The sequence below is a fragment of the Lemur catta genome, chromosome 6 (genome assembly GCF_020740605.2).
Source record: "Lemur catta isolate mLemCat1 chromosome 6, mLemCat1.pri, whole genome shotgun sequence".
In the NCBI taxonomy this organism is placed as follows: domain Eukaryota; kingdom Metazoa; phylum Chordata; class Mammalia; order Primates; family Lemuridae; genus Lemur; species Lemur catta.
Window position 1 is genome coordinate 978,505 of NC_059133.1, and position 25,697 is coordinate 1,004,201.

At 46.8% G+C, this 25,697-nt stretch overlaps 1 protein-coding gene across 1 annotated transcript; it reads right to left on the bottom strand.

Annotated features, from left to right (window-relative positions):
- Positions 1-7,745: 7,745 nt before the first annotated feature.
- ZBED4 (zinc finger BED-type containing 4) lies at positions 7,746-24,915 on the bottom strand. The gene is made up of 2 exons (XM_045555379.1): positions 24,825-24,915; positions 7,746-12,901 (listed from the first exon to the last, which is right to left on the bottom strand). The coding sequence occupies exon 2, from the start codon at positions 12,551-12,553 to the stop codon at positions 9,038-9,040; it is 3,516 nt and encodes a 1,171-aa protein (XP_045411335.1). The 5' UTR covers positions 12,554-12,901; positions 24,825-24,915; the 3' UTR covers positions 7,746-9,037.
- Positions 24,916-25,697: the final 782 nt, after the last annotated feature.

Genomic DNA, 25,697 nt, shown 5'->3' on the forward strand with positions numbered 1-25,697 from the left:
ACACTGTCTTGATCACTATTGCTGCTGAGTCCCCAAGCCAGGTGGTGTAGGTCCCCAACACTGTTCCTCCTTTTGAGATGAGATCGGGTGTGTTCAGGGCGGCATGGCCATAGACTATTCTTCCTTTTCGAAGTTGGTTTGAGTCTTCTATATCCTTGCCATTTCCCTCTGATTTCTAGAATCAACTGGTCAACCGGTTGTAATGGCATTGATTTATAGATTAATGTTAGAAGCATCAGTATTTTAATAATATTGAGTCTTCTGATCCATGAACTTGGTATTTCTCTTCATTTACTTGAGTCTTTTAAAGTTTCTCTAAGGAATGTTTTATAGTTATTTTATCCTGCTAACCCCCTGGCTAGAATCACCCCAAAAGCTGCAGCAGAGCAGGGGAGTTCTCACAAGGGAGTGCCCCCAACCCTCTTGGGGTGCGGCTGGAAGGGATCCCAAAGAAAGCAGCACTGAACGGCCGGGTAAGCAGTCCACGGTGTTTCTATGGGGAACTAACTCACAGAGGATGCGGCAATTCTCGTGGTGGACAGTAGAAATGGGTGCTTCACCTGGGTTATGTCCGTAGTACGGGGCTCAGGGTATGGGGCCTATTGTGAGGGTTTAGGTAGTTTGGCTTAAGGCCACAGCCAGCTTCTTTCTTTGTTTTGGGCAACAACTTGGACACCTTTATCAGAGCCTGGGACGTTCAAGGTCCAGGTCTGGGTTCAAGCCTGCTGGGAAACCTGCAGCTGGCTGGGTCACAAGGGGTCAAGGGACGCTGTCATTTTTGCTCAGGACACAGAGATAAAGCAGGAGACTCTGGAGGTCCCTACAGTAGTAGATCTTGCATATCTTTTGTCAGATTTACTCTATTTCATACTTTTGGTATTGTTGTAAATGGTATTTTAAAGCATCAATTTCCAATTTTTTGTTGCTAGTATATAGAAATACAATTGATTTCTGTATATTGATCTTGTATGTTGAAACCTTAGTCTTTTTTACGACAACTTTGCTAATCTCACTTATTAGTTCTAGCAGCTTTTTAATAGATTTCATGGGATTTTCTATATACATGGTCTTGCCATCTGTGAAGATGGCCTTACTTCCTGCCTTCCAGTCTGGTTGTCTTTTCTGTCTTCGTAACACTTGTTAGAACTTCCAGTACGGTGTTGAATGGCAGTGACGAGAGCAAACATCCTTTTCTTCCTCCTGATCTCAGGGGGAAAGCTTTCTGTACTTTAACATTGAGTGTGATGTTAGCTGTAGAATTTCTTTTTTTTTTTTTGAGACTCACTCTGTTGCCCGGGCTAGAGTGCTGTGGCGTCAGCCTAGCTCACAGCAACCTCAAACTCCTGGGCTCAAGCGATCCTCCTGCCTCAGCCTCCCGAGTAGCTGGGACTACAGGCATGCGCCACCATGCCCGGCTAATTTTTTCTATACATTTTTAGTTGTCCAGCTAATTTCTTTCTATTTTTTTAGTAGAGACAGGGTCTTGCTTTTGCTCAGGCTGGTCTCGAACTCCTGAGCTCAAATGATCCGCCCGCTTCAGCCTCCCAGAGAGCTAGGATTACAGGCGTGAGCCACCTAGATTATCCAATTTGTTGGCATACAACTGCTCATAGTACTCTCTTATCCTTTTTATTTCTGTAGAAGTGGTAGTAATGTCCCCACTTTCTTCTGATTTTAGTAATTTGAATATTTTCTTTTTCTTAGTCCATATACCTGAAGTTTTGTCAATTTCGATTTTTTTTCAAAGAACCAACTCTTGGCTTCACTTTCTCTATTGTTTTTCCATTCTCTATTTCATTTCTTTCTTTCCTTTTGCTAGTTTGGGCTGTTTGTTCGGATTTTTCTAGTTCCTTAAGTTGTAAAGTTAGATTGTTGATTTGAGATATTTCTTGTTTTTCAGTATGTTTTTAGGTATAAGTTTTCTCCTAGCTTTCATTGTATTCCATAAATTTTGGCATGTTGTGTTTTCATTTTCATTTAAGTATCTTCTAATTTTCCTTATGATTTCTTCTTTGATCCATTGGTTGTTTGAATGTCTTGTTTAACATTTCTACAAACTTGCGAATTTTCCAGTTTTCCTTCTGTTACTGATGTCTAATTTCATCCCATTGTGGTAAGAGAAAATATTTTGTATGATGTCTATCTTTTTTACTCTATTGACTTAATTTATGACCTAACATATAGTCTGTCCTGGAAAATGTCCCATGTGCACTTGAGAAGAATGTGTATTCTGTTGTTGGGTAGTTTTCTTTGTTAGATCTAGTTGGCTTATAATTCTGTTCAAGTCTCTATGTCCTTGTCTTATGTCTGATTATTACATCCATTATTGACAGTCAGGTATTTAAGTCTCCAACTATTATTGTAGAGCTATCTTTCCCTCTAATTGTGTCATTTTTAGCTTCATATACGTTATGCACTCCATAATGACATTTTGGTAACGGGCCACATATACTACTGTGGTGTACCATAAGATTACTTTATATTTTTATTGTGCCTTTTCTGTGTTTAGATACTTACATACGACTGTGTTACAACTGCCTACAGTATTCAGTACAGTAATGTACTATATAGGTTTGTAGCCCAGGAGCAACAGGCCAGACCATACAGCCTAGGTGTACAGTAGGCTACACCATCTGGGTTTAAGTACACTCTGACATTCACATGATGACAAAATCATCTAACAACACGTTTCTCAGAGCGTATCTCTGTCATTAAGTGATGCATGACTCTATTTTGATAGTCTGTTATTAGATGCATAACGTTTATAATTGTTATATCTCCTAGCTATATTGAACCTTTTATTAATGTATAACATCCCTATTTAAAGTCTATGTTGTCTAATGTTAGCATAGCTTCCACTGTTCTCTTTTGGTTACTATTTGCATGGAATATCCTTTTCCATCCTTTCACTTTCAACCTATGTGTGTCTCTGGGTCTAAAGTCAGTCTCCCACAGACAACATATAGTTTGATCATGTTTTTTTAATTTCTTTATTTTTATCCATTTTGTCAATGTCTGTCTTTTGATTGGAGAATTTAATATATTTACATTTAAAGTAATTATTGATAATCAGAGACTTCTTTGACATTAAGTTTTTTTAAAATTTATTTTTATCTTTTTAGAGATGGGATCTTGCAGTACTGCCCAGGTTGGTCTCGAACTCCTGGCCTCAAGCAATCTTCATACCTCAGCCTCCCAGGTGGCTGGGATTATAGGCATGAGCCACTGAGCCCAGCTCTGTGACATTAACTTTTTTTTTTTTTTTTTTTGAGACAGAGTCTCACTCTGTTGCCTGGGCTAGAGTGCCGTGATGTCAGCCTAGTTCACAGCAACCTCAAACTCCTGGGCTCAAGTGATCCTTCTGCCTCAGCCTCCCGAATAGCTGGGACTACAGGCATGCGCCACCACGCCCGGCTAATTTTTTCTATATATATTTTCAGTTGGCCAGATAATTTCTTTCTATTTTTAGTAGAGACAGGGTCTCACTCTTGCTCAGGCTGGTCTTGAACTCCTGACCTCGAGTGATCCACCCGCCTCGGCCTCCCAGAGTGCCAGGATTACAGGCGTGAGCGACATTAACTTTTAAAATGTCTATCTCAAGTGCCTTGTGGGATGTTCATTATAGATTTGTCTGATTATTTCCTTCTAGTGTTATTTAACTCGGTCCTATATTCCCTGTACTTCTTGTAACCCAGAAATTAAGTTGAAAGGCTTGAATAAATTCAGGTTAAATCTTTTTGTGGCAAGACCACCTGGCATGTGGACCTCTGCCCTTCACACTGCGTCAAGAGTACATGAAGACATTGTCTCTTGGTGCCCACGGTTACCCATCTGATCCCATGGTTAAGGTGACCACTGGCAAATGCCCCCATGGGGAGAACAGCCTAAAGCTCTTCCACTTTCCTTCCCAAAAAATTCAGTCCAAAAACCATTAGGGAGGGCCCAGCAAGGGAAGCTGCCACAGAGAGGCAGGGGAGCCACTGTGGCCAGCAAGGGGGCCAGAGACCACGTGCCCCGAGAAGGGCAGCACTCAGGACAGCAGCCCAACACCTGGGCCCGCGAGCCTGGCAGTGAGGAGCTCCCACAGGTGGGAGACAGAGTAGGGTAAACAGGCTGGCGTGGGGCGTCAGAGCCCGAGTGGGACACAAGGCATCTGGTGTGGGAAGGGGTGGCAGCAAAGCCCCAGTAGACGGGGGGCTTTTCAAATAAATATATTATGGATGAGAGTCTGAGAAAGGAGCTATAAACATGGAAAGGAAGAACAGTAGACAGAACCCTGTGGTGTTGGAGATACTGGTATGAAATCACAGTTTTAACATACCGAGATAAATACAAACACACACGTGTGTGCCCTGAGCATCCCGATGAGCAGCAACCAGCCCACGCAGCAGGCTGACCGTGGCTTCTCAGTACTACTCTCCAGTGAAAGGAATGATGGCTCCTTGGAGAAAAACGACTCCAGGGCAGGGCAGGGAAGACAGAGAATGAACACGGAGGACCTTCTCCCCCAGGAAAGGAGGAGGTGTTCGACCAATGGAAACCGGTCGAAAGGACACAAAAGGCAGACTGAAGGTTCCCACTGGCCAGATCTGGAAAATTTGAGCAAAATGATAGTTAACAGATAACTCATACATTGGATAGGAAACCCTGAGTCCATACTGATATAAGTAAATGAATGAAGTTTCATGAAGAACAGGATATTTACATTTTCTCAAAGAACATCCACACAAGTTTTATTTTTTTTAACAAAGACAAAATAACTTCCCAGGGAGAAACTTGGCAGATACTGTCTTAACCAAGTGAACAAAGAGGTTATGGCACAAGAGGACCCCCATGTGCCACCTGGCAGGGCAGAGAACACAGTGTCATTTCTGTGATGTTCTGCCAAAGATGCAGGACCCTGATCTAATCGTGAGCAAACACTGGACAAGCCCGCTTGAGGGACACTCCACAAAACCACTGGCCTGTCCTTGTCAAGAGCGCTGAGGTGACGGAAACCAGGGGAATACTGAGGAATGTTCCAGACTGGAGGAAATCAGAGACACGCTCACTAAATGCAACACAAGCTTCAGGACTGAATCCTTATGCTGGAAACCTGTTGTCAGGGCAGCCGCTGTCATATGCCTTGGGGACCAGTGCCTGGGGCTGCACCCTGGAAAGCAGATGTGCCCACCAGCCTCCAGCCACAGCCCTCCAGGCTCTGCTGCAGCCCAGGACTGGGGCCACCAATGCCAAGTGGGGCCTGGGGTCCGGGTGCTGCTGTCCCGTGTGGCTGTGTGGGGCCCAAGGCTTCCCTGGCTCCTCCTGCCTCCTCTCCCACGCCCACCTTGTCTCAGCATCTGCTGGCACAACACAAGGTGAGTTTCCCGGGTTTGATGGGGGTGTCATTGGGGAGGAGGATGCTCGGTGTGGGGACGCAGGGGCCATAGGTATCAAGTGGCGACTTGCTCTCAAATGGTTCTGGGGAAAAGGTTTTTTTACATTCCTGAAAGATGGAGATTAAGATGAAATTATTTTTAAAAACTAGTTTGAATACCTATTAAAACTAGCTGCATATAGGAATTTCCATTCAAACAGTTTGAGCACGATGGCTCCTTTAAAACTGAAAGAAGGAAGGTCAGGCAGCCGCGGCCACAGTGCCGCCCGCCCTGGCATCCCCGTGTGGAATTCCTCGCTGTCCCCTCGGCCTGATGTCCCTGTGCCGTCTGCGGAGGCCGGTCCTAGCCACCAGCTGCCAGTGCTCGCTCGAGCAGAGGCCGAGCGCCCCGTTTGTAGAGGTCAGTGTTGAGCTAGACAGGGCGTCATCTAAGCACCCGTGTCCTCATGAGGCAACTGTTTGTCCCAAATTGAGCTATAAATTCGATGTAATTTCAATCAAAATACTGTCAGGGTTTTTCATGGAACTCGGCCACTGATATATAAAATTTCAGAGGACAAAGTACCAAGGTAAGTTTTGAAAGGACGGGGGGGGTGGGGGGGGGCTGTCAAGATTTCTCTGATACCATGAAATCCCGGCCAGCGCAGCAGGGCCAGGGTCACTGCTGGTCTCCACAGCCCAGTGTTGCCACCTTCTGTGGGGCCGGACAATCAGGACACCAGCAAATGTTCCACCAGGAAAAAAGATGTGAATATAGGACTCACCTTTATGCAAGTCTCTTCTCACTAGGATCTTGTTCCCTCAAATCCCTCAAATCCCGGCTGCCTTGAATCCTCTCTGATGTCTTCAGAAAGCTCTTCTTAAAAATATGTTTTATATGGCCTTGATAGTTTTTTCGAGAAGGCTGGTCTGATACCACCTGCTGCCTCATAGTGAGAAGCGGAAGGGAAGGGAGTTTTAGCTTCAAATGAGGTTCAGTGTTTTAGTACATAGACTGGGAATTTCACTCACTGAAACAAGACAGTTCTGAGGCTCATACAAGGGGCTTTTTATTATCTGAGAGAAACCTGAGAAAGTAAGGACGCTACCCAAAGTCTCACACAGAGGCAGGGAAACAAACAGCTCGTGACTGAAGTTTGGACAGAGTTAAGGTGGGAATGGCCGAGAACAAAGGCATTTTCCTGTTGCACCACAACCCCCCACTCCAGTGCAGTGAGGCCCCCCACGCACGGTGGCACTGGGCCTCGTGTCCCCTGCAGGAGTGTGGACTGGAAGCTGGGACAGCCTGGCCACGTCCTCGGTGCCCAGGAGGACCGGCCTGCCACCGATGCCCGCCAGCCCAAGGAACAGGACGCACAAGGTGGGACGCCTTTCCTAACGCCACTCCAGAGGGGCCGTATTTTCCGCTGAGCGAAAGCAGCCCGTGTTTTCCCTGCAGTCCTCACTGAGAACCCTTCAGCTGGAAACCAGCAGCAGGGGATGGAAGGTGAAAGACCAAGGAGAAGCAGGCTAGCGCAGGGGCCGACAAACTTGTCCTGAGACGTGCCAAGTAGGATTTCCAGCCCCGTGATCTCTGCCACAATCACTCAGTTCTGCTGTGGCAGCGTGAAGGCAGCTGTAGACAACAGGCACACAAATGGCTACGGATTCCGAGACAATTTTACTTAGAGAAATAGGCACCGGGCCCGACTGGGCCTTGGGGCTGCGGTCTGCCATCGTTCCCGGGCCTCAACCACGGCTCTGCACAAGCAGTCACTGCTGCGCCCCAGAGACTGGCTCAGGCCCTGGGGAAGGCAGGCACTTAACTGCTGAATGCCTGGTGGGAGACGGTTCTGCCAGTCAGTTATACTGACTTGTCTGGGAGGGGAAAGTCATGAAGCTCAATATCCCAGAATTCTGAGGCTGCTGCCATCCCAGATACAATCCTGCAGCTGGCGTGGCCAAGGCTGAGTGGCCCCCCCCTTCCTGTCCACAGCCCCCCCACGACAGCTGTGCCAGGGCTGACAGCGAGGGGGGCGGGGGTCGGGGATCCACCTCCCGCGGCCCGTCCCTGAGCTGGGCTCCCGGGGCACTCTGGAAACAGGCTGGTCCCAGGGAACAAGTGTGCAGCTGCTGCGGGAGGGGGCACGGCCACCACACTCGGAACGACACTTGCTCAGGACACAAGACCTGGACAGTTCCCGTCATCACCAGCACAGTGACCAGAACGGCCACTGCGAGCATCGCGTCTTCGCTTTGCCAGCGTCCTCCCCGGGGGGAGGGGGAACTGCAAATGCTACGTCAGTGTGGTTCTTGGACATTGGCCACAAAGAGAACGCCTGTTTTATGTCCTAAAAATAAAAAGCCAGTGTCTGCCAGCACTAGAAAATTGCAAATAAAAAGTTTAATTTCAGAAACTGAGTTCACCATTTATAAATACACTAAAACAGTCAATGCAAATTTAGATTAAGCATAGGTACAGTATTTTAACAAAACAATAACTTTTCTAAAAAGTTGTAGGCAAATGAGTGATTTGTCTCACCCAGAATATTTAATTGGTTTGAAATGAGAAACTTAACCTTAAGATAAAGCAAAAATTCTGAAGACATAATTATTAAAAGAATCTGACAACCAATACTTCATTCTGATGTCCTTGGGATTCTAAAATATCCCAGCGATGGCTGAATCTTCCCTATCATAGGAAAAAAAAAGAAATCTAAACATCTAAGAATATTCTTACAACTGTAATATAACCAGCTTCTTCCCTGTTAATAAGCCATCTCTTCTAAAAAGAATTTTACACATAATTTGATCAGTGCACACATTTTGAAAGATAGCTTCCTCGAGCAGAGACGCTAAATCAGAGGCGTGGGGATGTGAACAGCACACCATCTGCTGTGAACGTGTCATAGTAGCATCGGCTAAACAGTGAGCGTGAATCTACAAATGTGGATCAAATTTCAAAGGTGCTCCTGATAAACAGTTGGGATCTGAGTTAACTGGCCATGTAAAACCTAAATGCAAAAACCTGAAATGGGAAAATTCTTGTTACCAAGTAACCACATAACTGACACTCCATGATGTATTGAAGTTTAGTTTTCAAATGCCACGTCTCTGTTGTAGTAAACAGTTACCTTCCAGAATGTTCTCTGTACTCCTAGACATACTTTAGAGCCTGCAGTTAAAAACTGCTCAGTCAGGATGGCTTGACCTCCACCTCCTATTTACAGCTTTCATTTGACAGCCACAAAAGCTGTTCTGTTGCAATTAAAGCAATGTTTAACTAAAATACAGTACCTGATTTGTGGTTTTTACATAATCGAGTAAAAAGCCTACAGAATAAAAATTATTTACATCTTCTCTGCCATTCTAGTAAAACAAATTACTAAACCCCAACTTTTAAAAAACTTTACAGTTATGAATTAAAACCTAGTCATCGTATTTCATAGCTGACAGTACAGCTATTTCTAGCGGACTTCTTAAAAAACACACCGCGATACCTGGCCTGAAGGAGTGGGAGGAGTAAGGCACCTGCAGACGTGTCGGCGAGAGCTGGAGAGCGGCCCTGAGAGTGCCTGGTCTGACGTCGTCCGTGGCCCCGGGCAGAGTCACAGCCCGGGTACCAACTGCTAATGCCTAAGAAGCAACAGCGCCTCTAGTCTGGGGGCTCCACTGTGAGCTTCAATACTGAAAGTAGATTAAGGGAAGATTCACTTTCAAAAAGATGAGTTTTTCAAAATGTTCCATCATGAGCCTGGACTGGCCAAAGCCACTGTTCTCAGTGGGTGTGTTGAACAGCTTTTCTGAAGGGACAATACTTGGGGGACAGCCCAAAAATCTGACGGCCAAAGCTGACAGCCCCGGCCAGGATGACTTCTTTAGGTTCCAGTAGGCGAGGGGGTCACAGCTGTGTTCAAGCACTTCCTCCTCCAAGTATGCGAGCACCATGTCTTCAGGTAACTTCTCTCTCAGATCTTTCTTCTTCATCCTGGCCATGAGTGACCACAGGTTCTCCTCTCCAGCGGAGTCTTTCGACAGGGAGCCTGTGTCACACCCATTGGAGGCAAGCGTGTCATCTGAGGTAGAATTCAGTATTTCTAGTTCCCTGATTAAATCCTGCTTGTACTGTTCCGCCTCCTCCTCTGTAAACAGGGAGGCTTTGTAACGAGGGTCCAACAGTGTAGCGAAGATGTACCTGGGGTCGTGGAGGGTGGCGGACAGCCGGCTCACCATGGCTTCCTTCAAGGACTTCAGCATGGTGTCGATGCCCATCGTCTCCTCAAAGAGCATCTCGACCTTCCTGTTGAGGATGTGGATCATGGGGATGACCTGGCTGAGGGTCGACACGTGGGCGCTCATCTCCCGACTCGCAGCATCGAAGGGCTTCAGCGCGTGGCACACGGACTGCATGACCTCCCACTGGTCACAGCTGATCAGTTCTCTGAAGTTACACTCGATCGACATCTCGTTAATGGCCCTTTTCTGTTCGATGAGTCGCTCCAGCATGTGAAGTGACGTGTTCCATTTGGACGGGACATCTTGAATAAGGTGGTGCTGGGGCAGCGCGTACTCCCTCTGCAGCTCTGCCAGCTTCTCTCTCGCTCTGGGCGACCGGTGCACCCGCTCGCATATCTTCCGTGCAATGCTGAGCAAGTTCTGTACCATCCTCTGGCTCTTGATGGCCTCGTTCACGATCAGGTTGACCGTGTGGCTGAAGCACTGCACGCTCGTGTGCTCTCCTTCGTTCAGCGTCCGTCCTATGCTCGGATTGTCGGTCACCGTGATGCCGATCTGCAGGCCAATGGAGGTCACCCAGGCCTCCCACCAGCACTCCAGCTGCTTCTGGATGCTGTTGCCGCTGTAGTCACAATCCACCTGTGACACATCTAAAAGTGCTGAGCAATGGTGGTCCTCGCAACGTGGGCGGACCGACGACTCGAAGGAGACCCAGTGGGCCGTGAGGGTCAGGTACTCCCGGGTCTGGTTACTCATCCATATTCCAGAAGTGAAGTGGATCACACCACTCTCAGCTTCCTTAAGATGTGACATAATGATCTGTTTCACATTGTCATACATACCTGGGATGGCCGTCCTGGAGAAGTAAGACGGGGAGGGCAAGGAGTACTGAGGTTTCAAGTATTTGAGCAGCCTGTTAAAGCCAACATTGTCTACAAAGGAGTATGGCTGAAGGTCAAGTGCGATCATTTCAGCTATGAGACTAGTGATTTTTTTGGCAACTGGGTGAGAATCATAAAACTTCTCATTGGTGTCATCGAAGGAGGAAGCTCCGGATGGTTCTGTGCTCAGCGGCACACGCCTGTCCGGAGAGGAGGGCTGCGCTGTCTCCGAGACGTCGGTCTTCAGCACGTTGCCGTGGAAGCGCTGCAGGTGCCTCAGAAGACAGCTGGTGCCCAGGTTCGTGGGCTTCTTCCCTCTGCTGATGGTCCGGCCACAGTGCAAGCACACGACTTTAGTGGAGTCTGCAGAGCAAATAGAAAAATGATTCCACAGCTTTGAGGTCTTTTTGCTATTCACTGGAAACATAACCTGATTATTTTTTGTGACCATTGTCGGCAAGTCAGTTAATTTGGGGGAGGAACTTTCTGCAGAAGCCAAAGTAGCATACGGGGAATTTGCCAGACTTGCACCTAGAAAGCCCTTCGGGTTCCCGACCACTTCAGGATGGCGTCTGTACAGATGCCTCATCAGACAGCTGGTGCCCACGTCACCCTTCTTCCCCCGACTGATGACGCAGCTGCAGTATCGGCACACCGCCTTGAGACTGTCCGTGGGGGCCAGCGAAAAGTGATGCCAAACTTCCGACTTCAGTCTCTTCATGACCTTTTTGTTCTGCTGGAAGACAGCACCAGACTCAAACATTCTAGGCCTCAACCCGTGGGCCGGCTGCTTCTCAGGGGAGGACGCCGAGGCCTCCCCAACATCGTCCGAGGACGACAGCACCGACACAGCTTCCATCAGCGCGTCTCCAGGGTTCAAATGCGACGGCAGGTCTTCGGTCAGCTGGTCAGGGGAGGAAGAAGCGGAAGGGGACTCTTTGACCAGTTTTCCTGGGGATGACGACAAGGAGCTCAGATCCCCCTCCGGAGGCAGCAGGGCGGGCAGGAGGGTGGGAGGGGTGGAGTACAGTGGGGGGATGCCCGTGCCCCCGTTCTCCTGCAGCACGATGGAGCGGTGTGCTCGCCACATGTGCCTGATGAGACAGCTGGTGCCCAGGTCCTTCCCGTTCTTCCCTCTGCTGAACTCGTTCATGCAGTGAATGCAGACGGCCTTGGAGTTGTCCAGGGGCGACAGGTAGAAGTGCTTCCAGACAGCAGACCTTCTTCTGGACCCAGACGTGCTCTTTGGCAGTGGAAGGTTTTTCTCCACTATGTTCTCTGCAGTTTCATCATAATGCAGAGTGGGGAGGTGGGGAGACGACCCCACCAGGGCTTCTTCTCGGCTGTACTTCTCAGAAACAGGAATGTCGGAGGAGATTTCTTCCGAAGAAACTACAGACACAGATTCCTCTGTTATTCGATCAGGGGATGGGATCTTAGGTGCCATTTTCTGGACCAGTTTGATGGGTGAGAGTATGGAGCTGAGGTCTCCTGCGTCTGCAGGCTGTGGCGGGAGCAGGAGGGAAGGGGCAGGGAACGAGGACACGGCAGAGATGCTTCCGTTTTCCTGAATGAGCACGGTGGGGTGTGCGCGCCGCACGTGTCTCATGAGACAGCTTGTACTTAAGTCTTTCTCGTTTTTACCTCTACTAAATTCTTTCATACAGTACATACATATTGCTTTAGTGCTATCCCGAGGGGAGATAAAAAAATGCTTCCAAGCTGGAGATTTCTTCCTGGAGCCTATGTTTCGGCCGGAGAGCAGGCTCTGAGTCACAGCTTCCATGGCTACGTCGTACAGTGTGCTGCTGTACTGGGAGAACAGAGACCCGTAGTCATCCTCGCTCTCGGAGGGCAAGTACTTCCCAGGGGGCTTCCCGTTACGGCTCGTCTCTCTGGCCTCTGCCTGCTCATCGCTGCTGTCTGTCTGCTTCACGTCCTCCTGCTCCCTCTTAAAGTCCACTCTTCCCAAACTGTGAGTAGGCACTGGATCATCGTCGTCTTCTTCTATTTTAAAATTTATTTTATCAGAAACAAAATCACTATCCCCTTTGGGACAAGTTTCCAGGTTATTATCCATGACTGACCATAACTATTCTGGCTGCTTCATCATATTAGTATCTTAGGTTAATAAAAAATTGATCCAAATGCTCATTTGTGCCCCTAAATGTAGATTACTTTTTCATAACAATTCCATCTTTCAGGATGTTTCTATGAATATGGCTGATCATAAATATTACTGAAAAACAGTATGCAACTCAGGTGAGCGTATCATCTTAAGAGCACAGGTCACTGCTTTCCAGGAGTTCTACTGTTAAATACTTCATGGTGTCGACAAAAACATATGCAGCGGACACTTGTTTCTTGTCGTAAAGGCTGCGTGTGTGCCTGCCGTCCTGATAGCGCACACATGGTCCTCTCGCGTTACCTATAAAAGATGAAATCGAATTAACCATGGAGCTAAATCATACATTTTAAATCAACACTGTTATGGATACACTGGACTACTTCTGCACAGAAGAATATCCACAATGGAAAACTGGAATAGAAAAACTTGTCTCCTGACTTTCAACAATCCACTTATACAATAAAAATACCCCAACAGTGTTAAATGGGCAAAAAGTAAAAACATGAATTCAAATGCAAATGGTCTATCAATAAAGGACTGCGGGAACATGAATGAAAACCGACAATGGTATAAAGAGGTCATTTTCCTCTAGAATTTATGCCTTCACCCTTCAAACAGTTTACTGGAGGTACGTGTAGCTGCTACAATCAGCGAAGCTGAATTCCTCAAAACCAACTTACTCCGCCTTGCTGTAAGAACGAACACACAAAACAGGAATTTCTACAACTCCAACTACCCATCAATTCACAGACTAAACTCAATATAAAAAAAGACGATGATGATTCCCTGGACCTAGGAAAGGATAAAAGTCCAGGAGAGTAAAGCACCTCCCAACCCAACCGTTCTGTGCACTGCTTGGAAGGCCCCTCCCTCAGTGACTGTGCAGGGAGCGCCGCGCAGAGACAGACAGGCCCAGGGCCTTGCCTTGCAGCCCACAGGGGAGAAAACAGTTGCCAAGAACTGCGAGACTTTAACTGCAGCAGATGCTAGAAGTGAAGGTGCGTGATGGTATGAAAGCATGAAACAGCGGGACAGGACCTCCAACAGGAACAGTGAAGCGTGGTGAGGTGTGTGGAGTAGGAGTAGAGCAGTTCAATAAAAAAGTACCAGCCAGGTGTGGTGGCTCACACCTGTAATCCCAGTACTTTGGGAGGCCAAGGTGAGAGGATCACTTGAGGCCAGGAGTTCGGGACCAGCCTAAGCAATATAGTGAGACCCCATGTCTACAAAAACAAAGAAGTTAGTCCCAGCTACTCGGGAGGCTGAGGCAGGAGGATCGTTTGAACTGAAGTGAGCTATGATGGTGCCACTGCACTCTAGCCTGGGCGACACAGCGAGACCCTGTCTCTAAAAAAGTAAATAAATAAATACATACATAAAAGTAGTGGCCAGTGTGGCAATATGGCAACAAACACTATAGGAGTATTTCACTATAATGAAACCAGACTCTACAAAACTTGTAACTTATTTTTAACGTGTTACTGGGCATACAAGGAAGTGGGAGAGTCTCCCAGGGACACAGGCAGAGGCAGCAGTGCACACAGAGGCCGTCTGAGGGCAGCACCAGCCAGACCTACGTCAGGCCACTACCGATGCCCACTCCCAAACTGTGCAGGAACCAGAGTCACGGGGTAACCACATAGGTTACTTTCCAAACCCAGGTGACTGAGAGGGAAAGGAAGTGCTATCAATACTATTTTGGGGACAACAGCCTTAAGCCAAACCTGTCTGAGACAAAGCAAGATGTATGGTCACCCGATGAAGTGTTTATGGAATAATAAAAACTGTGAGCTTCCACCAGAAACGAGTGCAGGCTGTTTCTGAAAGAAAGCGTTCCTGGTTTCAAACTCCCGGCCTCAAGTGACCCTCCTGCCTCAATCTCCCAAAATGCTGGGATTACAGGTGAGAACCACTATGCTCAGCTGAAAGAATTCCTAATAGCGAATTCCACAAAGTTCAGCCAGATAAAAACTCAAAATAAAAAATTCGCATAAAAATAAAATATCACTAAATGCACAAGGAAACAAGCCACCATGAGTGAAAGTCAGCAAAAGCAACAAACAGATTTAAAACACCAAGGACTTTACTTACTGGAATTAACACATACAAGATATAAAATAATTATATATCATATATAATTGTATTTCTTAACACATGTATTAAGTTATTAAGTAAGAAATGTCTGATTTCCTCCAGTACTAAGTTTGATAGTTACTCTGACATTTCACTTTGACATGTCTTGTTTTATTTTTATTGTGAAGGTGCATCCTCAGTCTTTCAAAGGCATGTTTTGGCTTATGATTATCTTTCACATTTTTTTAAGAGCAATTTTTGTGAAACTACAGATAAGTCAAAATTTCGTGTTATTTTCGAGTATTAGTTCCATTATGGAACCAATGCAGTACACAAAACTCGAAATATCAACAAAGTGTCTGGGAAGAATGTGGCTAATGAACGCACAGTACATCTATGGTTTGAGAAGTTCTGTTCTGGTGATTTTAATCTTGAAAAGGAGCCATGTGGGTGACCTGAGACCAAGGTGGATAGTTATGAGCTGAAAGCTATCGTGGAAGCGAGTCCATCTCAACCTATGCAAAGAAAATAGCTGGACAACTAAAAATATATAGAAAAAATTAGCCGGGGATGGCGGCACATGCCTGTAGTCCCAGCTACTCGGGAGGTTGAGGCAGGAGGATTGCTTGCGCCCAGGAGTTTGAGGTTGCTGTGAGCTAGGCTGATGCCACGGCACTCACACAAAAACTTATACACTCTAGAGAAATGAAAACCTATGTTCACACAAAAACTTGTACATGAACATTCACAGCAGTATTACATTGACCAAAAAGTGGAAACAAGCCAAATGTCCATCAACTGATAAACAGATTAAAAAATGTAATTTATTCACACAGTGGTGTACCATGCAGGCATAAAAAGGAACAAAGTGCTGATACATCCTACAACATGGATGAACCTTGAAAACATCAAGCTAAGTGGAAGAAGCTTGACCAGATGATCATATATTGTATGACTGAATTTGTATGAAATGTCCAAAATATGCAAAGGCATAGACACAGAAGTGATTCACAGTTGCCCGGAACTTGAACAAGAGGGGCATGAGAGTGATTCCTAATGGATTCAGTTTCTTTTCGAGGTGATTAAAAGTTCTGGAAATATATAGTGATGATGGTTAAAAACTTATGAATATACTTTTTAAAGGTATATTTTATGGTGTGTGAATTATATCTCAATAAAAATAATTTTAAAAAACAAATTATAAATAATTTTGGAATTAAAATCAAAATGAAGGAGACAGTTGATTAAAATCAGTGGGAAAAAATTAATATGCTGGAAGCCAGATCTAAGAAAATTATTGAGAAACCAGTATTGACAAGAAAACATGAAAAATACGAAAGAGAAGAGTCATATAGAAGAAAATACAAAGGTTGGAGACGGGCAGTATGTGAGGAGATTACAATTCTAGAAGTAATGGAAGCATAAAGTACACCAGACAAAATAAACGGACTATTTGAATTCCAATTCAAGCACAGACACATTGTAAAGACACTGCAGAATGCAAAGGGAGGGGGAATGGATAAGTAGATCTTAAAAGTGGGTAGACTTGTCTGGATCTGAATTTTTTAAAAAAGGGTAAAAGCTGGGCTCGGTGGCCATGTGCCTGTAGTCCCAGCTACTTGGGAGGCCAAGGCAGGAGGACTGCTTGAGCCCAGGAGTTCAAGGACAGCCTGGGCAACATAGTGAGACCCCTTTCCCAAATAAATTAAATTAAAAAGTAAAAAATTATGAACAAAATGGGTGGAGAAATGGGCATACTACATGCAGATCTGAATCTATTAAGAAAATATTTGAGGGGTGGCATTATAATTAAGTTATAAGAAACAGTATTCTCTTAATATGATGAATTACACTGTTTTATTTTTGAATGTTAAACAAACTTTGCAGTCTTGGCATTACTCCTATTTGGTCATGGAATATTATACGTTTTTATATATTGCTGGATCTGACTGGGCAAAATTTTAAAAGAATTTTACATTTATTTTTATGATATTAGTCTGTGATTTAAAAATTTTTTTCATTATGAAAAATTCAAGTGTTTACAAAAGAAGAGCAGTAAACTATATCAAATGAACCCTCATGTGCCTAGTACTATGTCTTAACAATTATCAACACACGGACAAGCTTGTGTCATCTGTATCTCATCCCATCCCCCACCCTCAACTGGATTATTTTGAAGCCCTAATAAAATAGTATGTAGTGGCATCTTATTGTGATCTTAATTTGCAACACCCTAAATGACTAATAGTAAACAATTTGTTATGTGTTATTTGCCATTTGTATGTCTTCATTGGTCAAGTGTCTGTCTGTTCAAATATTTTGCCCATGTTTATACTGGCTTATATATTTTCTTATTATTGAATTCTTGAGAGTTCCTTATATATGTGGAAACAAGCCATTTATCAAGTATATGCTTTGCAACTATTTTCTCCTGGGATTGTGGTTTGTCTTCTCATCTTCTTAAGAGTGTATGTTGAAGAGTAAAAGTTTTTAATTGAAGCCCAATTTACTAATTTTTTTTTTAAGAGATAGGGTCTCACTCTGTCGCCCAGACTGGAGTGCAGTGGTGTCATCATAGCTCACTGCAACCTCCAACTCCTGGGCTCAAGCGATCCTCTTGCCTCAGCCTCCCGAGTAGCTGGAACTACAGGAACACGTCACCATGCTTGGCTAATTTTTTAAATTTTCTTTTGTAAATAGAGGGTATGGCTATGTTGCCTGGGGTGGTCTTGAACTCCTGACCTCAAACCAATTTGTTTTTTAACAGTTTGGGCTTTTGGGCTCCTATCTAAGAAATTTTTGCCTAACCCAAGGTTACTTAGATTTTCTCCTGTGTTTTCTTTTAGAAATTGTATAGTGTTGTATTTAGATCTTTGAAGGATTCAAGTTCATTTTTCTGCACATGGATATCTAATTGTTCTAACACCATTTGTTGAAAAGACTATCCTTTCTCCACTAAGTGCCTTTGTACTTTGTTGAGAATTAGTTGCCCATGTATGCGTGGCTCTATTTCTGGATTCTCGGTTTGTTCCACTGATCATGTCCTCTGTGTTTGTATCTACCACATAATCCAGCCATTCCACTCCTAACTATTTAGCCAAGAGAAGTGACAGCCTATAAGTAAATTTCACAGCAGCTTCATATGTGATATCCAAAAGCTGGAAAACAGATTATGATATATCCATACAATGGATTACTACACAGCAATAAAAAAAGAATGAATTACTGATAACACACAATATGGATGAATCTCAAAACAATTACGCAGAGTGGAAGAAGCCAGATCAAAGAGCAGAGCAGTGGCTGCTGGGACAAGGGGCAGGTGAGTGGGACGGAAAGGAGAGACCACAAAGGGCACAATGAAACATTCGGGAGTGGCGGATGTGTTCACACTCTTGATTGTGGTGACGGTTTTACAGATACATAAATACGTCCATATGAAGATGTATATACAAATGTTCATAGCAGCTGTTTGTATATATATATATGATATATATTTATTTATATATCAGATTGTGCATTGTAAATATGTGCAATTTATTGTGTATCAATTATACCCAAATAAAGCTGTTGTCTTAAAAAGGCAGGGATTGTCAGAATAGATAAAAAAAAAAAAGCAAGACTAACTATATGCTGTCTATAAGAAACACACTTTAAACGTAAAGACACAAAGAGGTTAAAAATAGAAGAGTAGAAAAAAAGCATACTCTGCTAATACAAATCCAAAGAAGGCTGGGAGTGGCTACATCAATACCAGGTAAAGATTTAAGAACAACATAGCAGAAACAATAATGAACATGACATGATTATAGTGGGGTCAATTCACCCACAGCACATAATCCCCAAGGTGCATTTATTATTAATAGACCTTCAAAGTATACGCAGCAGAACTGATAGAACAAAAAGGAGACTAGACTAATTCATAATTACAGATGGAGATTTCAACAGGCCAATTGAATAGTAGAAAATCAGTAAAGATTTAAATAACACTTGTTGAGCCTAAGAATACTGAGTTATAGAAATGCCCCCTGTATTTTTGGAGACAAGATTTGATTTCAGAAGTCAAATAAGGCTTTGCCTTAAAGAAAAATATAAGCATGTTAGTTTGCATATCGAAAAGCTGCCTCACCTCAGGAGGGCGTCTCATTGGTCAGTGACAGCTGCATTTCAAAGTGACAGCTGTAAGCTGGGCCCTGTGGTTCTCACCTGTTTTGAAAGACAAGGCAGGTCTCACCTAGGGCCATAGGTTGCCAGAGCTGATCAACAAAGGCCACTGGAGATGAGAGCTGATCAAATAGATATGCTAATGCCCCAGCCGGGCCCAGACGGAACCATGCGGTTACAGTAATTAGCACAAGGCACAGCTCATGCTGACTTCTGAGATCCTCTCTGTCTCCAAGAACACAATCACTGGAGCCAAGATGTCTCTGTTTTTTGCTAAAGTAATAGTCTTATCATAAAACTTACAAGTTTGCCCTAAGAAGATTTTGTAACTCATTGTTCACCTACATAGAGTCAGTTAAAGGATCTGTAGCAGCCTTTTAGAAGACTTTGACCCTAAACCAAACTGCCTGTTATTATGGCAACGGGAGCATGTATCTGCCCTATAAGTACGTATGTAAAAGTTCAGTCTTTGTTACATTCTCCCCGGGAGAGATTGTAATCTTCCGGACACCCTCCTCGTCTGTCTTCATAAACCTTTACTTTATAAACTGTATCTTTGGCTCTGCATATTATTTTTCTATTTCTGTTTCCTACTATTTTTTTTATCCTTTGCGATGACCGCTGCCTGAGAGACCAGACCGGAACACCCTTTGCGGGGAGCGTAGCTAACTCTCTGCATTTCACAACCTATTTTATGTATATTTCAGCATAAAACAAATAAGTAATTATGCCAATGGTATTAAGAATTAGGATTTTCAGGATAAGAAAAAGATGTAAATTTTAAAAATCAAAGAAGTTAACTAAAACTATATAATTTTAAATTTGTACTGATGATATCAGTATGAACTCATGATGTTTTAAAAGTGTATTTCCTAGCTCTGTCCACCAAAAGGGCTACAAGCAACATTCTACAAATGCAACGAAACACCTAATGCCTAGATCTCGGTTTCGAGATGCCTTTCTGCACCAGAAGAAACCAGAGCACTCTGGAGAAACGGCTGACTGCACTTCTCTTCTGGAAAAGAAAGTAAAGTGAGGCTGGGACGCTGGGCAGAAGCCAGGTGCACCAGGAGTGATGCACGGGGTGAAAGGGACACAGCAGCCAGCGTGGAAGGGCTCCAGTCGGTCACATTTGACCATCACAAAACAAGAGCAAAAGGCGCAAACAGAGTATGATACACTGAATAAATAAAAACCCATTAGCCTACCTTGATATTCAAAGAAAGAGGAAAAATAAAAACATCTGCCATGATAGAGTGACTATCACACTGCCTTCCCCTGAAAATTAGTAATAAAAATCAAGCATTTGTCCTTTTTTTTTGAAAGTTAAATTAAATATGTATATTTTTACATTAATTTTTTTTTTCCTTTTTTTAAGAGATCAGGTCTCAGTCTGTTGGCCAGGCTGGAGTGCAGTGGCACGATCATAGCTCAATGCAGCCTCCAACTCCTGGGCTCAAGCGATCCTCCTGCCTCAGCCTCCTAAGAAGCAGCGGGAACTAGAGGCACCACCATGCCAGGCTGTCCTGTCTTTTTAAGAGGTAATGAATGAGGGAAACAGAAAAAGAAAGAAGGAACAACAGCATTAGAAAGTCAACGTGTTGCTGCCTCATAGTTCTGGGAAGTACTAATAACAACACACACCACGTGGAATGCTACAGGAGCAGGGTGTTCACACACCCCCAAGATGTCCCCCACAGATGACCTGCTAACTGTGGGATAGGGGTATGTTTAAAGGGCCAGTGACCAGTCACCCCAGTCCCCGAGGGCCAGGCTGCAAAAACAGCACAACAGAAAACACACTGGATCACCCACATGAACATGCCCAAAACGTACCACCTGGACCCAGTCCAGCCTCTTGCTGCCAGAGGGTCATCTAGGACCATGACGACTGTGATGTGTGGCCCTAGACTAGATTCTGGCTCAGAAAAAACAGCTACTCAAGACATTTTGGGGACAGCTGGGGATCTGACTGTGGACTGGCTCTAGATGACACCAAGGGGTTGTTGTTAACATTTCTTAGATGTCATTGATGATGGATTGTGATTACTGACAAAAATGTCCTTTTCTCTTTTCTCGGGAGAAAAGGACACTTAGAGGTAAAGTGTCCCAATATCTGCAATTTCCTTCAAAAAAGGTCTGGCAAGCACCAGACAGGTGGCAGTCATGGTGGTCCCATCTGGGGGTAGGGCACAGAGGAGTGCCAACCCTCTGTGAGTTAGAAAGTTCATACTATAACCTTTAAAAAACTGAAGCACGTTTGTTTTTAGCTCAGAGCACCGGTGCTCTCAGCGAGCTGTCAAGTCCACCCTGGGAATCAAAGAGCTTAAAGTCAGACTCCCAGCCTGGTTCAAACGGGGAGACGGCAGTTTCCCCCACGGAGGATATAAATTAGGATCTGGTCTACACCTGAGAGTAACTTTAGTAACATATTCTGAGGGTGCAGAGCCAAGCTACACATCCTAGGGGTTGCAACAGCATCAACTGCCTCAAAGCCAGCAATTCCAAGAAGAACCACTGTACCCATACAACGAAAAGCCATCATCCAGGACTGGGCTAAACTGAGACGGGGAACTCAAAGCCAAAAACCTGACAGTTGCAAAGGGTTAAACTTCAGAAACCTAGAACCAGAGCTATTTCCATGAGATGTGGTCAGAAGCCCCGATAAGGCTACCTTGGAAACAAAGCACATTCCAAAGCAAGCAAACAGATCACATTAAGGTCAATTGGTCCCTGTTCTGTCCCTGAAATGTTCTGGGTCACATACCAGGACTGCTTGGGTTGTTCTGATCACTCTTTTTGTGGGTTCCTTGTACTTAACACCAGCACCTTCAACACCTACCCTTTCCTTTGGGGTCCAGGCAGTGCCACTAGTGACAGGCCTGAAATCAAAGCTGTGGCTGAAAGCTGCTGGGAAGAGGCTTTCATTTACAGGATAAGGAACATGGCTTCTGTGATAGTAACCGGAGCTCTCCCCGCACAGCACACAGCTCCAGACCCTGCTTTCTCTGCCGCAGGCAGCTGGAGCAGAGATCCCAAAGTGGGCTTTGGGTGAGAAGCCAGCTCCTCAGGGTTTACATCCGTGGAGGTGATGAGGCAGGAGGATAGAGCCTGGTGGTCCACAGGGCCAAGGGGTCGTGTCTTCCCACCCAGACCAATGACGGGCAGCTGCGGCAACCACACAGAAAGCATCCTGGTGGACCAGCACAGAGGGACCAGCCGCACCCCCAGTCTCAAACCAGTATCAGCTGTTTTTATTCTACACAGCCTTTTCTGGGAAGGATGCAGGCCACAACTGGTGAAAGTCCTTCACCTAGAATGAGAGATCAGAAGCAGAGAATGCACCTTGTCAGGTGCTGGGCCTTGCATTTTTAGTGCACGTCATTTAAGCTATGTCCACCAAATGCCCATAAAAATCCCTGAGGAGCTGGGGAGGAGGCTTTACCAACAAGTGGGCAGCTGTGCAGAGGGAGGATGCGCGGGCCTGGCAAGGCCAGCCTCTGCACCGCGTGGATGCTCCCCCCACGGGGCCTCTGCCCTGCTGCCCCTGGACCAAACATCCCCTCCCTCCGAGGTTTTCCCCAGTACATTTCTCAAACAACTGAGCATCACCTCTGCCCTCATCTGCCAGTTTTCCTTGGAGCACTTATTGGGCCTTTTTCTCTGGTTTACTTCAATCCTTACCGCAACTACTATGTTTTCCAAGGCCAAGGCCTTTTAAGAAAACCATCATAGCCCCAGCAAGCAGAAACGGCAAGAACGCTCCGTGCACAGTTCACCACCTCTATCCCTCCCACTCCCCTGCCTCAGAAGTAAGAAATATTATATTTTATTCCTAGCATTGCCTTCCAGAATTTGAACTACCAAAAGCACACGTCAAATAATTAGCAAAGAAGCAATCTGAGGTATTCCAGAATGAAGAACAAACAAGGCACTGAAAGGTAGGGTGCAGGAGAAGGGTATGGAAGACTGGGATGCAGAAAGCCAGGCCACGGAAGGATGGTGATGAGAGCAAGGTGTGTAACCCAGACACTAAAGCAGAAGGCCAAAACCAGGACGCCAAAGGATGCTGTGGGCTGAAGGCACCCTGACCTATGCAGTGGGATGTAAGCAAGGCTACGGATTCCTACAGCTGCATCCTCAGGTCCATGAGATTTTAAATGACTTGAAAATCAAAAGTAGTGACAGTCACTGACTCTCTGAACTGCTATGTGCAGAAACACACAGAAGGAAACGGAATGTTGGTAAGGAAGAGCTAGCCTGGCCTCTATCCTGGGGCCTGGCCCAAGTTGGGCCCAACAGCTTTACCTGCTCCCACCTTGCAAAACCACCATCACAGCAAAGGAGAAGGGAATCAGACACAAAGTAGAAACCGAAGTAGCTGAAGCCAAGCAAAGAAAAAAAACGCACAAAGTGAAGAGGACAGCCCCCCTCACACTTCCAGAGCTCCACTTCCCAGCGTCCTCACTCCAAATTCTATGCCCACCAGGGATCTGAAATGCACACGTTTTTTTCACTATATAAATATTGCGTATCAGCTCCTTTGCACATACACAGAAGTCAATCAACTCCCCTAATAATTTACTTAAAGCCACTCTCCAAGGTGTTGGGGCATTCTTCACACAGCTTGAGTTACTCACTGTGTGTGGGAGCAGGGGTCGGGGCTGACGTTAAAGAACATAGTTTTCACATCCAAAAACATCAACCACCTTATTCAGGAATTAACCAGAACAAAGGGCAGGAGGACTGTAACCACCTATCAAAAGAACTAACTGTCTTTCAATACAGGAGATTAATGGTGTCCTCTGCCCAAAAGATTGAGCCTTGGAAACTTTTTGAAGATTTACAGAATGTCTCTTAACTTGTGCTAGATCTTTTCCTGAGAAAAAGCAAATTATGATAAGCAGATATAATCTGTTCAAGGATTGCAGAAGTGTGCATCCTTGTATGAACATCCCACTGGAAACCCTCAGACTACGGAGTCAAATTCCTGTAAACTTTGCTCTTGCAAGATAACTTTCTTTAGCAACTGAAATTAATCATAATCGAAACTTGGCTTAATTTCATAGCACTTTTTTAAAAACTACAACTAAATCCTTCCTAGTTTCTTAATCTTATCATCACCACACACAGAGAAAATATCAAAAGTTAGTATTTCTATGTAAAAAGTCACGAGGATGCCCTTGCTTTAGCAGACTGGACTCACTGTAAGATCTAAAGTAGATTTTCTAAAACTATGCACTTAATCCGATCAGAGTTAACTTCAAAACAAATAACTTCCCTTTTTACAAACACCAGGACACCAACAGAAGCTTCTCCTGACGGCCCAGCGTGGCGGGGACTTGTTTCCCGAGGGGCGCAGGAGTGCAGTGAAAACCTTCCAAAACACGGAGCACCCGGAGCGACGGAGGGCAATTCTCGGAGGGAACAGAGGTGGTGTGGGTCGCACGGAAAGGACAAAGGGAGAGACGAAAACGGTGCACGCTCACTCGGGTGTGGAAAAACACCGAGAATTGTGATTTGCAATTAATGTTTCTTCCTTCTTCACGCAATCTGACGGTCTTGCCCAGAAACACGCACGTTCGCCCCAAAGCTCCACGCGCGCACTGCTGAACGCGCCTCCCGGGCGTCGCAGCCCCGGCGCTCGCGGCCGGCCGGTCTCTTCCTGGAAGCGGACCGAGAGTGACAGGGCGTGCGGACCCCGAGGCTCAGCCGGCGCTGACGCGCGGGGGGCGGCCCCGACCCGGCCCGCCCGGAGCCGCCCGGCACGTGGGGCCGCCGCGGGGGCGCCAACTTCGGGTCACTCGGGCGTCCTGTCAGCGCGGCCGCCGCCAGCTGTCAGCGGACCGGCGTCCGCGGGGACCCCGGCCCGGCCCCGGCCCGCGCAGACAATAGCGGCCGGGCCCGGCCCGGCGCGGTCCGCCCGGCGGGACGCGGGACGCAGGGACACGGCGGCGGGGCGCGGCGGCGCCGGCCGCGCACTCACCTCGGCGCCCGGCCCGGGGCGCGCGGCTCCCGCCCGGCTGCGCACGACGGACGGCGCGGGCGGACGCCCATTCATTAGCCGCGGCTTTGTCCGCCCGGCCCCTCCCGGCCCCGCCGCCCGCCGCCCGCGACGCCGCCGGACGCTGCGCCCCTCCCAGGGCCCCGCGCGGCGCGGGGCGGGGCCGGCGCGGGGGCGGGGCCGGCGCGCGCAGGCGCACTCCCCGCGCACGCGCCGCGCCCTAGGCTGGGCGGGCAGCTGGAGAGGCCGGAGTGCCGCGGCGCGCTAAGGGGGCGGGCCGGGAGGGCCGCGCAGGCGCAATCCTCGCGCCGGCCCCCCACCCGTTCCGGTAGGCAAACCACGCAGGCGCAGCGCGCTGGGCTGCTGGCGCGGCGTCTTCCTGTGGCTCCGCCGTCGGCGCGCCTTGCACGGTGGCGGGGACCCCAGCCCGCCCGCCCGCTGCGTGCTGGGCACTGAGCCCTTGAGGCTCAGGCCATCAGGCTTCCTCGTGCGGCTCGGCGTGGAGGGCGGGGACTGGAGCGCGACGCGACCACGAAGCGCTGGGACCGACCACGCGGTGCGGCCTCCGTGCCCGGAGGAAATGAGACGGCTAGTGCGGAGCGTCCCGGCGCAGGTCCCGTGCGGACCGAGACATCCGCCGGCTGCACCGTGCCGACGCCCCCGCGTGTGAGGCTTTGCCACAGCTTCTATGTGCGAAAGTGAGACGAGTACGTTCACTTTGTAAGTCGTGACGTGACGGCGAGGAGGCCGCCCGTCCGCGACTGGCGTGGCTCGGCAACGGGGTCGAGCTAGGTCGAGCCCTCCCCTGCCCGGAGCTCCCCCGGGTCTCCCTGCCCGGCCCCGCTCGTGCTGCAC